The 15621-nt window shown below is 39.5% G+C and overlaps 2 protein-coding genes across 23 annotated transcripts in view; one reads left to right on the top strand and one right to left on the bottom strand.

Moving 5' to 3' along the window:
- The window catches only part of PLCE1 (phospholipase C epsilon 1), a 202716-nt gene that overhangs the window by 185322 nt on the left and 1773 nt on the right, over positions 1-15621 (top strand). For all 22 annotated transcript variants that reach the window (XM_061635501.1, XM_061635499.1, XM_061635492.1 and 19 more), the window contains 8 exons: positions 38-201; positions 737-998; positions 4013-4131; positions 6556-6684; positions 8143-8352; positions 11295-11456; positions 11767-11985; positions 12440-12640. In XM_061635501.1, coding sequence (XP_061491485.1) covers positions 38-201; positions 737-998; positions 4013-4131; positions 6556-6684; positions 8143-8352; positions 11295-11456; positions 11767-11985; positions 12440-12619 — 1445 coding nt within the window. In that variant the 3' untranslated portion in view covers positions 12620-12640. The remainder of the gene's footprint in view (positions 1-37; positions 202-736; positions 999-4012; positions 4132-6555; positions 6685-8142; positions 8353-11294; positions 11457-11766; positions 11986-12439; positions 12641-15621) is intronic.
- The window catches only part of NOC3L (NOC3 like DNA replication regulator), a 47871-nt gene continuing 35721 nt past the window's right edge, over positions 3472-15621 (bottom strand). The window contains exon 21 of the mRNA XM_061635509.1: positions 3472-4370. Coding sequence (XP_061491493.1) covers positions 4338-4370 — 33 coding nt within the window. The 3' untranslated portion in view covers positions 3472-4337. The remainder of the gene's footprint in view (positions 4371-15621) is intronic.

The raw sequence follows: 15621 nt of genomic DNA, 5'->3' as shown, positions 1-15621 counted from the left end.
GTAGCAATTTTAACTCTTTGAATGCTTTTCCCTGTAGATCTTCCTCTACACCTAAATGCAGCAATGTTTGAAGCAAATGGTGGTTGTGGGTATGTTCTGAAACCACCTGTTTTGTGGGATAAGAACTGTTCAATGTATCAACACTTTTGTCCTTTAGAACGAGATTTGGACAATATGGAACCAGCTATTTATTCATTGACAGTAAGTGTAAACTGTTATTAACTTCTTAATAAAGCAAACACAACAAATTAACTCTCCTACATTACATAATTTTGTTTTAAATGTGGCTTATTATTATTACTGGTATTACTGGTAAGATTGCCACACTTAAATATGGGAGCAGGGAGAGGGAAGGGGAGAAGTATTGGTTGTTATAAAACTTTCAAATTCTGCCTTGATTTAGCAAGGAAAGTACATGTCAATTTTTAGACATATATTTTTGGACTTGATGGTGGGTGGGGGACATCTGGCCTCAAAGAGTGTGGCAGTTTTCCACTTGGGTTCTTGCCCAGAAGCAGTTGCTGTTCTGCATCAGAATAAGCAAGTAGCAAATTACAAGACTGCTATTTCAGTTTTATTTATGTATATAGTACTACTTATTGTTACCAGTGGTACTTCTGAAACGAGTTTTTCATTAATCCATTTGTTCATAGAAGCATATGTACTCTTCAGTTTGAGAAAGAGAACTTATAAAAATTATGGTGTTATCACTCCGTGCATTTGTGTTGTGTTTCAGATTGTGTCTGGACAGAATGTTTGTCTTAGCAACAGCACAGGAAGCCCATGCATTGAAGTTGATGTGCTTGGGATGCCTCTGGATAGCTGCCATTTCCGCACTAAGCCTATTCATCGCAATACTCTCAATCCCATGTGGAATGAACAGTTCCTTTTCCGGATTCATTTTGAAGATCTAGTCTTTCTTCGTTTTGCAGTTGTTGAAAACAATTCTTCAGCTGTGATGGCTCAAAGAATCATTCCACTGAAGGCTTTAAAAAGAGGTAAAATAAAGTTTGCATGCAGGGCCCTAACAGTGCTGCTGAGTACTTAGGGCTTTATAACACAATGACCTTTTTTTGTATGTAATGATGGCCATACACCATAGTTAGGAAAATGAGTCTGTACACAAACTGTGTGCTGCTAGTTTGAGCACTCCATTCCTAGAACGGGGAAAGAAACAACTGAGTAGCTGGCTTAGCATTATGTGCAAACCAGTGCATGTGGTTTGTTTCTTTCCAAGCAAACCACCACCAGAAACTCCTGGTTTCCTGCCCGTAGCTAGTTTGTGAGAAGCAAATCCACAGTTGCTGGAGCCCACATAATACTAAGCCAACTGCTCTGTGTTTCGTTTCCCCATTCTAGAGAGGCAGGAGCAAAGCAGGGACTGCTGAAACTGCACTTATAGGCTAATGTCCCTAACTATGGGTTATGGCCAGAGTGTCTGAACATGGCCAGAGTGTAGTAAGCATGGGTACCTCTGACCAGTGTCCCCTTCACCCCACATCTCCACTTAATGTTTTATTAAAAATGTGTAACATTACAACATTGTGCAGCATTTCCCCACACAGCTCTGATTCATTGACTGCTACTTGCAATGGGCAGGAAAAAGCTGAATGCAGTGGTATCAAACTGCACGTTTCTTTTACCAGTTGTTGTAGCCATGCAACTGCCATAGTGTGTCCTTTGTGAAGTTAGGACGGCAGTGTATACTGAAGGCTAAGTGGTTGCTTTGCATATTATAATTTTTAAAAGGTACACAGTAGCTGTGCTATCAGTGCTTGCTAAAACTGAAATATTTAAAATGTAATGTGAAAGGGTTTATGGCTCACAGATAATCTTGTATAGATCTCAAAAAGTGGTGCCTGCTCTCCACAGTGTGTTTCTGTGGTATTCTGTGAATCTAAGGCACATCAGACCTTCAGAAGAGTCTGATAATGTTCTAGGTCAGATGTATCAGTGCTGTGTTTCATTGCTCTAAGATGATTGCTGGATTATTGTTTAAAGTATTGATTAAGGTTTTAAATGGTTTTATTGAATGTATTGTTTTAACTATATTTTTGTATACTGCCCAAGATCTTAACAGGTAAAGGGTGGTTAACAAATTGAACAAATAAAACGTATATTAAAAAAGAGAGCTTCAGCATTTCAAATGTTTTTGAAGGCACACGTCAGTTTGTTATTGATGTGAATGGACTTCTCAGGCTGCCAAGAAGTGTCTTCTTTTGTAGTATTATACCTGGTGTATGTGTATATACAGAACATGCTGAACCTTAGTGAGTGTCTCTTGAAACCTTAGCTAACTGGCAATTAGTTCTGAAATATCCTAGCAGCTGCCACTTAACATCTTTCACGAGACCTTTGTGCAAGTGAAACCTCCCCCGTTCAATCGGGTGTCTACAATATTGGTGCAATTTTTAGGCAACTTATATTGTATCCAAATAAGTATGTAAATTAGCTGCTGACATTCAGTGGAGCCATTCATGCGAAGCAGTGTTGATTACAGTGTTGTTATGTGCCCTCAAGTCGATTACAACTTATGGCGACCCTATGAATCAGCCAGAGCTTGGAAAAGTTACTTTTTTGAACTACAACTCCCATCAGCCCAATCCAGGGGCCATGCTGGCTGGGGCTGATGGGAGTTGTAGTTCAAAAAAGTAACTTTTCCAAGCTCTGGTCAGCGACCTCCAATAGCATCTGTCATGGACCACCCTGTTCAGATCTTGTAAGTTCAGGTCTGTGGCTTCTTTTATAGAATCAATCCATCTCTTGTTTAGCCTTCCTCTTTTTCTACTCCCTTCTGTTTTTCCCAGCATTATGGTCTTTTCTAGTGAATCCTGTCTTCTCGTTATGTATCCAAAGTATGATAACCTCAGTTTCATCACTTTAGCTTCTAGTGATAGTTCTGGTTAAATTTGTTCTAACACCTAATTATTGGTCTTTTTCGCGATCCATGGTATGCGCAACGCTCTCCTCCAACACCACATTTCAAATGAGTTGATTTTTCTCTTACCCGCTTTTTTCACTGTCCAACTTTCACATCCATGCATAGACATCAGGAATACCATGGTCTGAATGATCCTGACTTTAGTGTTCAGTGATACATCTTTGCATTTGAGGACCTTTTCTAGTTCTCTCTTAGCTGCCCTCCCCAGTCCTAGCCTTCTTCTGATTTCTTCACCATTGTCTCCATTTTGGTTAATGACTGTGCTGAAGTATTGATAATCCTTGACAAGTTCAATGTCCTCATTGTCAACTTTAAACTTACATAAATCTTCTGTTGTCATCACTTTAGTCTTTTTGATGTTCAGCTGTAGTCCTGCTTTTGTGCTTTCCTCTACTAGATTACAGTAGTCATTCTAAATACCATTATGTTTCTGTAATGTAAGAGGGTAATTGTGCATTTTTAAAATCAATCTTATGAAGGTAGGATCACTCAAAAACATCTGTAATAGACCAGGACCTGTGTTCATTTATTTCAGGTTTTTTGCCCACCTAATACAACATGTTTCAAGCATATTAACAATACGTTTAAATATATAAAGCAAGCAATGTATTCAAACTTCCCCATGTTTCCCCCTATGCCATCATAATCCCAGTCAGCTAGCAAAAACCAGCCCAGATAGTTAAAGTAGTGTCTCATAATGCTTCTGGAAAAATTCAGGCAAGTCACCAAGAAGAGGCAGTTGCAAGCTTCTACAGTGGGCACTGAGACGGTTCTTTCCACAAGTAGGTCCTGGTGCTACTTGACAAGTCTTTCTCACAGGTGCTTTTATAGTAGCCTTCAATGCAGCTTGAGGAGCTGTAGGTCAGACCAAAAAAGCAGGATCTCCTGATGTTTACTCACAAACCCTTGTCTACTCACAAAGGGCCAACACATCTTCCATGAAAGAGGAAATGACAGCCCTCTTACAGTTCAGGCATAGTAAATGGCTGTTACATTTGACTTTGCAAAGTACATAACCTATGATTGTACAGTCCATTTGACTAGTTTCCATCTTCCATTATATTCTTTAAGGATACAGACATCTGCAGCTACGAAGCCTGCACAACGAAGCACTAGAAATCTCAAGTTTGTTTATTAACAGTCGAAGAATGGAAGAAAATCCTTCTGGAAATGTTGTACCTGCTTCTTTGGTAATTTTATTCTTAATAGATTTATCAGCATGTTGCTGGTCAAGAATTTATAAAGCATTGGAACTATAACCAGTCCAGTTAAATATTATTGCCACATTTGTAAAATGATGTTCAAATGCTGGCAAATACAATGTAGTTTTGTCTCAGTCGTTGTTGTTGTTATGGTCCAGTATTGTTTTGGTCAATCTAACCGGTAGAAGATTCTGCTAGGAAGGCAAAGGATGCCTCTGGTTCCTGCACTGTGAGGAATGAAAATGCTCTAATGAGTCATGGGCAATGGCCGTGGAAGTCAGGCTACAATACTGAATTTCCAGATGACTTTTAATAACGTTACACTGCTTGAATGAAAACTATGCATCATGTCAGAATAAATCAACATGTTACCAGTACTGTTTCTTTGTACAGCATAGAAGATAAATATAATTGTGCATTTATGTTGTGTAATCATGATAGGCCGTAACACAGAATATCATTCAGATTAAAAAGTCCAAACCCACAATAGATTTGGAAATGAACTTGTGGCATTTCTGACCCACATACTACCTTCTTTTCTTTTGGCTTGGAGCAGAAGCAGAGTTCTGACTGGTTAGTGTTTGTGTCAGTAATGAAGCCCCTTCATCCTTTTTGGAGAAGGGCTGTGCACAGCACTAGTTCATTGTCAGTCACAAGAGGCAACGCCCCACCACCTTGGCACAGTTTTAATAATAATAAAAATATTGAATATATGTTTGAGCAGATAAACATGGACACTCAGGGGGGGTCAGAAAACACCAGAATTAATCAGAGAGCCCAATTGAAACAGGGAGGGAGAGGTAGCAATCAACTTTCAATATGAGATATTGAGCAAGGTACATATATCAGTCCAGGAACAATGGTGGTGGAAGCAGAGCTGCACGCCTGTCCCTCTATGCAGGTATGCCTATGTTCAGCCTTAGGCTTCATCATTATTTCTTCTGTCAGGTGTAAGAAGCTTTTGGTTGACCTCAACTTGCAATTTAAGTTTAAACAACACTAGTGGATTCCAAAGTTTATGTTTTTGCTAAAATGACCCAGTGGTCAGGGTGGACAGTTGTATTTATGTCTGTTTGAAAATTAAGGACACAATCCACCCCTGTATAGGTGTAGCCATACATTCAGCATTGGAGTGGCATGGGCTCAGTGGACCTCTCTTCCCTCTGAGAATTGACCTTCATGATCTATGCACTGCTTTGCACTGACCATTGCACAGATTGTGAGGCCTGTTGCTGTCCTTTCTAGGGCTACAGCCCCACAGTTACTTGAATCCTAGCTATGGTTACTCCGTTGAGTCCTATTCCAGCTTTCCCTGCTTGCACAACTGCACCCATGCAAGAATGAAACATGCCTCAGTTGCCTACTTTAAATTCAAATAATTAATGAAAACATGAAACAGAGCTGGACCAAACATTGCAAGGTATCGCAGAACTGGCAGTATGATGTTGAGCTCTCCCTTGAATTAGGTTAAGAATATAGTACAATACTATATTCTGGTCCACATTGTGGTTCTACACACATTTCCCTTGCTTTCTTACAAGGATGTTCTTTGCAAATAGCTCAACATCCTAGCTGAAATCTAGATATACCAGACGTGTTCTGTTTCCTCTTCTGAAAAAGAAATAAGAAATGTAGTTCAGCAAAGGAGAGCATTTTAACTTTCAGTTTATTTCAGTTGAGGAATGCAGTATATACTTCAATTGTAATGGTGAAATCAATGGGATTTAGGCAAGTTTAACTTTGTTTGGATCATGGTGTAAGTGGTTAAGGAAACTAAAATGGCTGTAGTTTGTCTGTTTTCCCTAGCCTTTACTTACTGTTAAGCAGACAATTATACTTGTGTACCTCCAGTCTCCTGGAACCTTGCCAGTTCTTCATGAGGTATTGATATGATAAATTTATTCAGCTCTACCAATTTGAATTAATTTAGTTTATTCAGCTCTTCTGTTCTTTCTTCATCATTTATTCTGATTACTGCTACTGAGTCTTAGCTTGCTTTATTTATACAGACAGAATCACAGCAGCTGTTGAAAGTTTCAGTCTTCCTTTTATCCACTCTGTCTCCATTCATAGTACATTGTGTCTAGCACGAGTTTTCCAAAGCTTGGTTCTGAAACTTATCCTGAAGGTTTTCCTGGCTTATTATTTGTGCTCCCTGAACCTAGAATGTGTCTTTAACAGATACCCAGTACTGATATTATTCAAAGACATATTATACCCCACAGAAATTAGCTGACTTTCTGTGATCATTTATGTAACCTATTTATAGTTCAGAATTTTCTAAATTCATTTGGTATCTTCATTATTTCTGCTTTTTCAGAATATTTTTGCCATATTATTACTTATTAGATGTGCATAAATTGGTTAAAAATAAAATAGCAAATATATATTAAAGATGTTTATTTTGAACAGCGGTTCAGCACGGCAGAGAGGAGAATGGCTGCTATGTACAAAGTTACCATACATGGTGTTCCAGGACCAGAACCTTTTACACTTTTTACCATAAGGCAAGGAACTACAGCAGCTCAGCTTCTGCATCAAGTAAGCCTGCAGATTTGATCTGTTCAGATCTATGGTAACCAAACATGTGCTGTGCCACACGCTCCCTAACATTTCCCTAATATTTTTGTTGGCACTGGGCAACCTAAAGCCCACAAATACTTTTGGATGATATCCTGTTGTGGTGTCCCATTTGTACAATGGACTTCCAGCTGCACAAACAGGACTTCACTTTATCCCTGCAGCCCCCCACCAAATCTACTACAGAAGGCCGAGGACACTTCAATCCCTAAAGCCATTGCATTAGTGGGGCATCCACTGTTGCAGCCCTTCTAATCCTCCAAAAGCCATTATTGATACTCATGCTAGGTTTGAAGAAATGGCCTCAAAGGAAGCATGTATTCTCCAACACCAATGCCTCCTTCCCCAGTATCTCCAAGAGGAAATTAGACTCTGAGTCATACATCCTCTGAGACTGATCCCTACCTCCTGCAGGCTTTTGAACTGTGAGTGGGCTGTCAGAGTTCTGAGTCCAAGAACAATTCCACACTCCCTTAAGCCTGAGGCTGAAATAGCAAACCACCTAGTTCCATTTAGTCTAACACCTCAGTTGCCATCATTTGCTGCATGTGCACAGCTCTAAGCTGTAAGCTGATGGGTGGCTCTCAAAGTAGGATTTTGCTGCACACTATTTATATGGATCCACTTCTACCTTGGCCTCTTTATTTTCCCAGCCTGCGCACCCACACATGGCATACCCGATTTTCTAATATGGAGACTGATGGAAAGGTTTACTGATAAACATAGATCCTATCCAATATTAACTTCCTTGGCCAGTGCAGGGTTGCAGGCAAAGGCTTGTTTATTGTTTGTTTGTAAATTGTTTGTTTAATACTAAATTGGTGGTAGAACTAAAGCATTTCAGGTACAGAATGATCCGGATCCTCAAGCAGAGACTCAGTGAATTATGCTGACACAGTCATAAAGATTTTGCTAGTATTATAAATTTTGCTTGGGCAGTATGTCTCAAGGAGAGCGGGGGCTGCTTTCTGAATGATGGGTCAGGCTGGGTGCCCTTGTCACAAGGCCCAGGCTTTTGTGCATAATGTCTTTTTCTCAAACATCATTAAAATGCAGAATAAAAGTTAAAAGGGCTAAGTTCATGAGTGGAAAAACTTCCAACTGATATATCTCAACAGAGGCTGTTTTCCAGCAGTGGGAAAATGCTCTACTGTCTTGGGATTATGAATAAATGGTCTGGCAAGCCAAATTGGACAGAAATAAGATTAAATAGCAGTTGCTTCCTCTGAAATAGCCAGCTACCCAGATAGTACATAGCCCCAGGAAAGACATTTTGAATGGCTAGTAATACTGCAAAAGCATATTTTACTGTGCACAAGATAAATCGATAATAGAATGATTTTTTTTGTTGTTAACACAATCAGCTTACTGAACATGCAACATTCTGCTGTTCTAATTGTTACCATGTTTTTGCTTTAGATTTTGGCTGCTACAAAAGGTATTGGAAGATATCCCACAGACTATTTTTTGATGGAGGAGAAATGCTTTATATCTAAAGAAAGAAATGAGTACAGGAAGCCGCCCTTCCAAAGAGTGCTTAGTCCTGAGGAAGAGCTTGTTCAGCTTTTGAACAGCTGGTTCCCAGAAGAAGGCTACGTCGGAAGAATTATCTTTAAAACCCGTGAGGAAGTGAGTCCATTTGCCTTGACATATATTACTTGCTGATAGTATCAAGAGAGTGACAAAAAGGGCATGTTAATTGTTCGGCTTGCTGGAACTTGTTCTTGTTGACATTGAAGCATGAAAAAAGGAAGTAATTCAGAAAAGCCCAGCAGTGGTAATGGTCTACAGTTTTATGCAAGCACTGTCAAGTTTAAATCAACAGAATGACAGAATGCTCAGAATACTTAAAAAAAGAATTAAGGTACACATTTAAAATACTAAATTGAAAATAAGAGTGTGATTTACAAAACCAGTATAAACTCATTAACAATCTTCAATGTGCAACTTCAAATCAATGCTCATACTTGATAAAATACAAGGGGTCAAACACGTTTTGACAGATGTCTTCCTCATCTGGCTTTAGAAGTGTATCCTCTGTTCATATATACAAGTCACAATTACAGGGCTAAAGTCGACTGAACACTTTCCACCATTATTATGAGAAATCTGGTGAGGGAGTAGGTTTGACTTAGAAAATAGTTCAACTGACTGATTTGAAACTTGGCAGTGTTAGTTCATAATATTGCAATATTAATTCATATCACTGGCCACTTGGTTGAAAGTTATGCCTTTTAAATAATTAAGTGTTGCAATTTAAAAAAAGGACTTTGAATAATTGCACATACTTTATAAAAGTAGTATTTCTTTTCCTAAACTCTCATTGTAATCCTGATCTTTATCATAATATTGTTCTCTGTGGGGAAAGAAACATAAACTTGAGAAAGGGAATATGGAACTTGAAGAGGAACAAATTTCATGACAAGGTACAGGAAATGAAACAGTACATCAGCATTGATTTTCTATTCTTAAATGGTGTGTCTGCTCTTTAAAAAAAATCATGGAGGCTCAGAACCTTGCAAGGGAAGTATACTCTCTGATCTGAAAAGTTATTCCACTGAGTGTTCTCTTGAGTCATTTAGGAGGAAATTCCATTCTGCACATGTTCAAAGGTTATTTCTGTTAATGGTTTGCATATTACAGACCTGGGCCCTGGCACAGAAAATGATTATCACAATGCTGCACTGAATCTGGAATGCACAACATCTCTGTCTCTATACATGACACTGTCCTAGCACAAGTGCTGAGGTCTGCTGAATTTGGCTGAATCGTGCCCCAAGTTATTTATTATTATGTAAACAGCTGAGGTTTATCTGGTTAATTTATTCAGTTACCCAAGGACTATGAAAAAGAGGGTCTCAAATGCCAACAATGTTGATATCTGTGGACTAGGAAAAGGTTTGGTATGATGGCTACAGCTCACAGGCTTTACTTTTTTTTTTTTAACCTTGGTCTAATCTGAAAATATTGAGTGCATTTTTAATAATGCCTCTGATGAAGTGGACTCTAGTCCATGAAAACTTATATCATAATAAAACTGGTTATTTTTTAAGGTGCCACAAGTCTCTTTGTTGTTTTTTTCTAATGAAGGAAAATGGACAAGGAACTGGGGAGTGGAGGGAGATAACAAGGGTATGAAACACCAGCCACAAGCCATGTTCAGTTTGCCTGTCCAAACATATTCTAATAGCATTGTGCATCAAAAGTAATTCCTTAATTCAGCAATACTAATTCCTAGGTGCATCCATTCAGATGAGGAGAATCTGTGGCCCTCCAGATGTTGTTGGAATCCAATTCCAGTCAGCCCCATCAGACATGGCCAATGGTCAGGGATGCTAGGAATTGGAGTCCAACAGTATCTGTAGGGCCACAGCCAAATTGCAGATCTATGTTATTAGTATCTAAATTTAGTAATGGTATACAGTAAACTACTAGCACACCCAAGACTACAGTTTGCTTGTATGGTGATAGAAAGTGACTGATTGAAAGTAGGAATGTGCTAGAATTCCACCGTTCAGATTTGGTACTGAATTTTCCATTAATTTGTTTATTTATTAGCACTGTGGATTGGATTTTTATGCAGTGATTTTCCATGGCTATTTTTCAAAATAGATTTTTTTAAAAAATCTCTACATCTAAAATAATAATTATTAGTATTTTTATCGATATTTCCTTTAATTTATCGACATTTCCTTTCAAAAATGCCACCATGAGCGCCTGCTGGGAGAATGAGCGGGATATAAATCTAATAAATAAATAAAATATCAATATCAATATTTTTCTAAGGGGAAAAAAGCATTGATAGAAGCAGTGGCTTGTGGACAAAGAACGAACGTGAATCGATACCAGCCTGTTAGGTTGATGGGATGCGTTCGAACCAGCGCCGGCCAATGTATCCCATCCCTAACTGAAAGTAACCCAATAAACAAAACTGTTAAGTAGCTCCATTAACTCATCAGATTAGAAAGAGAAGATGGAAGTGGTAGGATTTTTTTTGCCTGTTGGCATAATGTGCATTACACTTTAGCCTATGATGAAGCATTCCTGTGATTGTTTCACTCCAAAACCAGAGAGCAATGTGCCATCACCAAACCTATTATGGAAACGTTCTGGTACCACACTGGTTGTGTAGCAAAATGCACTCTGATCAGATGGCACTGAACCATTGCACCATAGGTGGACTACAATAGGATCAAGTCAACCCATATAAACCACTGTCTCTACCCAACCAAAATTTAAAAATTAGACCTTCTGAATTTTCTCATTTGGACAGTACTGGGAATAAGGGTATTCCTTTCATGGACACACTGGGAAGAAAGTCCCTCCACCCTTTATTTTAGCACTCACGCAAATAGGCGCACAACCAATACTCCCTGGCCACTATGTCTTGATTTGTCTTGTTATTTCATGGCACATCAAGTCCACAAACAATAAATTTATACCACAATTTTAATTTGCAAGAACTAAGATGTTAAAGGGAAGCTACATCTGTGTTCCACTGAATGACATAAGAGTCTCCTCTTCAAAGACAGACAAACCTATTATTTGCATGTTTTCAATATTTTCTGTAGAGCTTAAACAGGAGAAATCTCTTTCTGGAGGAGAAAGATGATGCAACCACTAGCTCTGAGGATGACATCTTTTTTGTTCAAGTTCATGATGTTTCCCCAGAGCAGCCTCGTACAGTTATCAAAGCTCCCCGCTTCAGCACAGCTCAGGATGTCATCCAGCAGGTAGGATGTCCTCCTTCATTTTCCTCTCACTTGCTGTGTGCTCAGAGTTACTCTGGTCTCTAGTAGTACTGAAAGAGTAACATGGCAAGAGAATGTTTATGCCTACTGTCTGTCATTGTGGGTGCCCAGCACTAACACATTTCTGCCCACAAGTCCAAGCTGTAAATGTGTTTAGGCCTATGGATTGGGTTAGACAAAATATTCACTAACATATATATTCCTTCCGTTTGTGCAAGGTGAAATCTGCATCACAAATGAATGGAAGCTTAAATAGTTCTTGGTCTTGCCTCATCTTAATTTTCTTTAACAGACTTTATGCAAAGCTAAATATTCCTACAGTATTCTGAACAATCCCAACCCAAGTGATTATGTTCTCTTGGAGGAAGTGACAAAAGAGTCAGCAAACAAGAAGTCCTCAACACCCAAAACATCGCAGCGGATTCTTTCTGACCAAGAGTGTGTGTTTCAGGCTCAGAACAGGTGGAAGGGAGCTGGGAAATTTATCCTTAAACTTAAAGAACAAGTTCAAGTAAGTAAATAAATAAATTGTGTAAGCTTTACAATTTGTTTTCAGTCACAGTGTATAAAGTTTTATATTCATCTTGTAGACAGAACATGCCTACATAACAAACCCTTTAAATAATGGCCTTGTATTACCAGGACATTGGCTAGAATTGAGGCAGTCTCAGCTTGTGTTTTAAAACCCTTTTTTAAGCATTCTTCAGGATATAGTTGAATATTAATCTCATTCTGTGGAAGGTCATCCATAAGTTTCGCTGTGGAAGTGGGATAGGGCAAAGTCACCAGTTGGTGACATTTTCCTATCATAAAGGATCTAACAGAAGTTCAGAATGGTATTGTTTGACAGTTTCCTTTTTGGTATTTTGTGTATCCTAATCATACTTCACAAACCAAGCTATAACTGACAATATTTTTGCAACTTGGCCATTTTGATTGTCTGACTTTTTCTTTTATTTTTGTAGGCAGGCCGAGATGATAAAAGAAAAGTTATTTCATTTGCTAATGAACTTAAGAAATTGACTAAATCAAGTAAGCAGTACAGGGGCTTTATAACCCCCCCTCTACAAACTTCTTCAGAGGGTCTGCAAGGTAAAGATGACAAGACTGCATCCAGTTTGACTTTCAGTGACACTATGGAATAACCTCCAGAGATTTGTATTCAGGTAGGACATGCTAGCAATGCTCTAAATAGCACGGTGTATAATTTAACAGGCATACAGGTGTACCTCACAAACTACAGTAATTTATACTTGAAATGGTTTATGCCATTAATGTCTAAAGATGAATGCACCAACTACATAAACATTGCTAAGTACCAATAGTGCAGAATAACAAACTCCTGATCAATTTTTTAAAAATTGCAGAGCAGCCTTCCTGAAAAGTGGTGAACTTAGTCTTTCATAATCATTGATGACGTAGGAGTATGGTTAAGAAATAATGTGATACAGTGGGTTTCCCTTTAATCTTTGCAGCTCCAGCTTGTTACCCTAACAAGAGTCAGAGAGAAAAGAGCAACGGGTAGACTTTTATTTTCATTGAGTTAAATTTGGGATGTATCCAGATGGCAACTTCGCACACTCCCAGTTGAGCATAGTCCCTAATAAGGGCTTTTGCAGACAATCGGGATATAGAGCAGAATGTGTATGCTTGTTTCTAATTTACTGCATAGAATCAAGATACTTTTTCTTGAAGAAATGCTTCTGGTTCAGTGATGGATAGTATGATTTGCTAGTACACAATCTGGTTGTGATTTTCACAGGCATTTCACTGTGCATAATATCACTGTTTGTGACTGAGTTTCCTATACCCCATAACAGTACTGTCTTGTATCTTAACATTCAGTTTACAATAACTGGGCTCCTGCTGGGAGGAAGGGCGGGATATAAATAAAATAATAAATAAATAAATAATGAATAGTAAGGGTCACTTGTACAGGAGCCAAAAGTTATCAAGCAGTGTGTTGGTACATGCTGCTCAAAGCTTACCATAGCACTTCTCCCATGCATGCAAGATGATCTCAGGTGAGATGAGCTCCACCTTGTGGTTGAAGGCAGAAAAGACCGTGTTCAATTTTAGGCGACACACCACACCTGACCTTCAGTGGGCCTTGCTGCCCTTTCAGAGCAACACTGCAGTCAAACATCATCTTCAGATTTCTCTGCCCTGCTCAGTTCACCAATGTTTGGTTTAGTTATTTGGGGGGGGGGCAATCTGTAAAGGAGAGTTCCACTAAGAGACTCTCCTTGGACTATTGCAATGTCAGATGCACGTTGACAGGCACTTTGACAGGGAGGAATATGCAAGGGGCACATGGCACAAGGTGTGTGGTTACCAGAGGAGATGCTCCTTCCTATCTGTTGGAACTTCAAACTATTCATCTGGCTCTGCAGTATTTCTCCATGCTGAGGCCACTCCAGCTGGTGCTGGTCAGAAAGGACAATGTGACAGACAAGGCCTATGTTAATCTCCAGGAGAGCCCAAGATCGCTGCTCCTGCAGGCAAAAGCATCTTTCCTCCTTCACTGGATGGAGACCTATCTGGAGTCCATAGTGGCAGAAGATATATAGGGCGAGCAAAAATAATCAAGTGGATTGACTGAGTCAGGAAACAGGTTCACCACAGAGAGTGAAGACCGAATCCGGTTGTTTTCAGGGAAATCACGGTCCAGTTTGGAAAAGAGCTGGATCTATTAAATTCCCTGTACAACTATCAGGTCAAAACATTTTTTTCCACTATGAGGTTCCCTCAGCAGAAGCTACAGATGCTCTGGTCTCTCTGAGGCCACAGGAGCTGTTCTACATGTTTCCTCCCATTCCACTTCTTTCCACAGAGTCCTCAAGGGGATCAGAGACAAGAGGGCAAGAGTCCTTTTTGTAGCTCCATACTGGCCCGATATTCAGTCTAATGACATCAGCCCCATGACAGCTACCACTCAGGGAATATGTTATCCCAAGGTCATCTGCATCCCCTGGACCTTCATGTGTGATCTTTTAGAGGAAACAATTACTAAAGACAGATCTAACCATCAGTAGCTGCTATCTTGAGGACTTCCAGACGTTCTTCTACCACACACCTTTATGAAAGTACATGGAAAGTGTCCTCTTCTTAGTGTTCTAAGAAACAATTAGTTCCCAAGAAAGTGGGCATAAATGAAATAACCTTCCTTGCCCTCAGTGGGGCTCAGACCCAACACTCCTCAATGTGAAGCTTCTGCTCTGTCATCTATCCCATGCAAAGTTCCAGAGAAGGCCTTGGGCTCTCAACCTTTCCTGAAACGTTTCCTGCATGGAGCCACTGTTTCAACAACTCCAACTCAGCATTGTTTCTCTACCCAGGATTTGCACGCCTTCCTTTGAACTCTCTTTCAGAGTTCTGTTTCCCATTGCTGTCACTTCTGCCTGGAGGGTTTCAGAGCTCAACGCCTTATCTGTAACAGACAAACATTACTGTACCCTCCACAGGGACAGCGTAATCCTCTGTACTGTTCCTACTTTCTGTCCAAAGGTCTCTTCTTTCTGTCCTTCCCCTGTCCATCTGAGTGAAAAGGCTTAACACTCTTGGTATGTGTATAGAGCTCTAAAGGTTTACATATTGAGAATGAAGCCCTTTCAACAAACTGATGCCCTTTTTGTCTCATTTCACCTTTCAGCTCTGAAGAAGAAAATATCCACCTCCACTTTATCTAGGACTTTAGATGACTTAAAGCTTGCATAATGTTAGCCTATATCTTTGAATTTCACTCCTCTATATAAGATTTTGGCACATTCCACAAGGGTGGCAGCTACTTCTGCTGCCTTTTCACTTAATGCCTCTCTTCACAAGGTTTGTAGGGTGACCACATGGACTAGCTCTAACATGTTTCTCAAGCTTTATATATGCATTGATTGAGTGTATTCATATTTTCTGTTCTGTGGCAGAGACTACTTGCTTGTCTCTGTTTGTGTGGTAAAATATTGCTGTTCCTCTTATGTGTTTTTTTCTGGCTTGTCATGAAGAACTGATCCCTGTGTGTAAGGGGAGACAAGCAGACCAGAAGACTCTGCAAAATCACACAGCATCTCTTCTGCCTTAAACCACAAGGTGGACTTCAAATCCCACCTGAGATCATCTTTACATGCACACAGAAGATCATTTCACAGTAAGA

This window comes from Rhineura floridana, chromosome 7 (assembly GCF_030035675.1).
Source record: "Rhineura floridana isolate rRhiFlo1 chromosome 7, rRhiFlo1.hap2, whole genome shotgun sequence".
NCBI lineage: Eukaryota > Metazoa > Chordata > Lepidosauria > Squamata > Rhineuridae > Rhineura > Rhineura floridana.
This window is presented reverse-complemented; position numbering and strand designations above follow the sequence as displayed.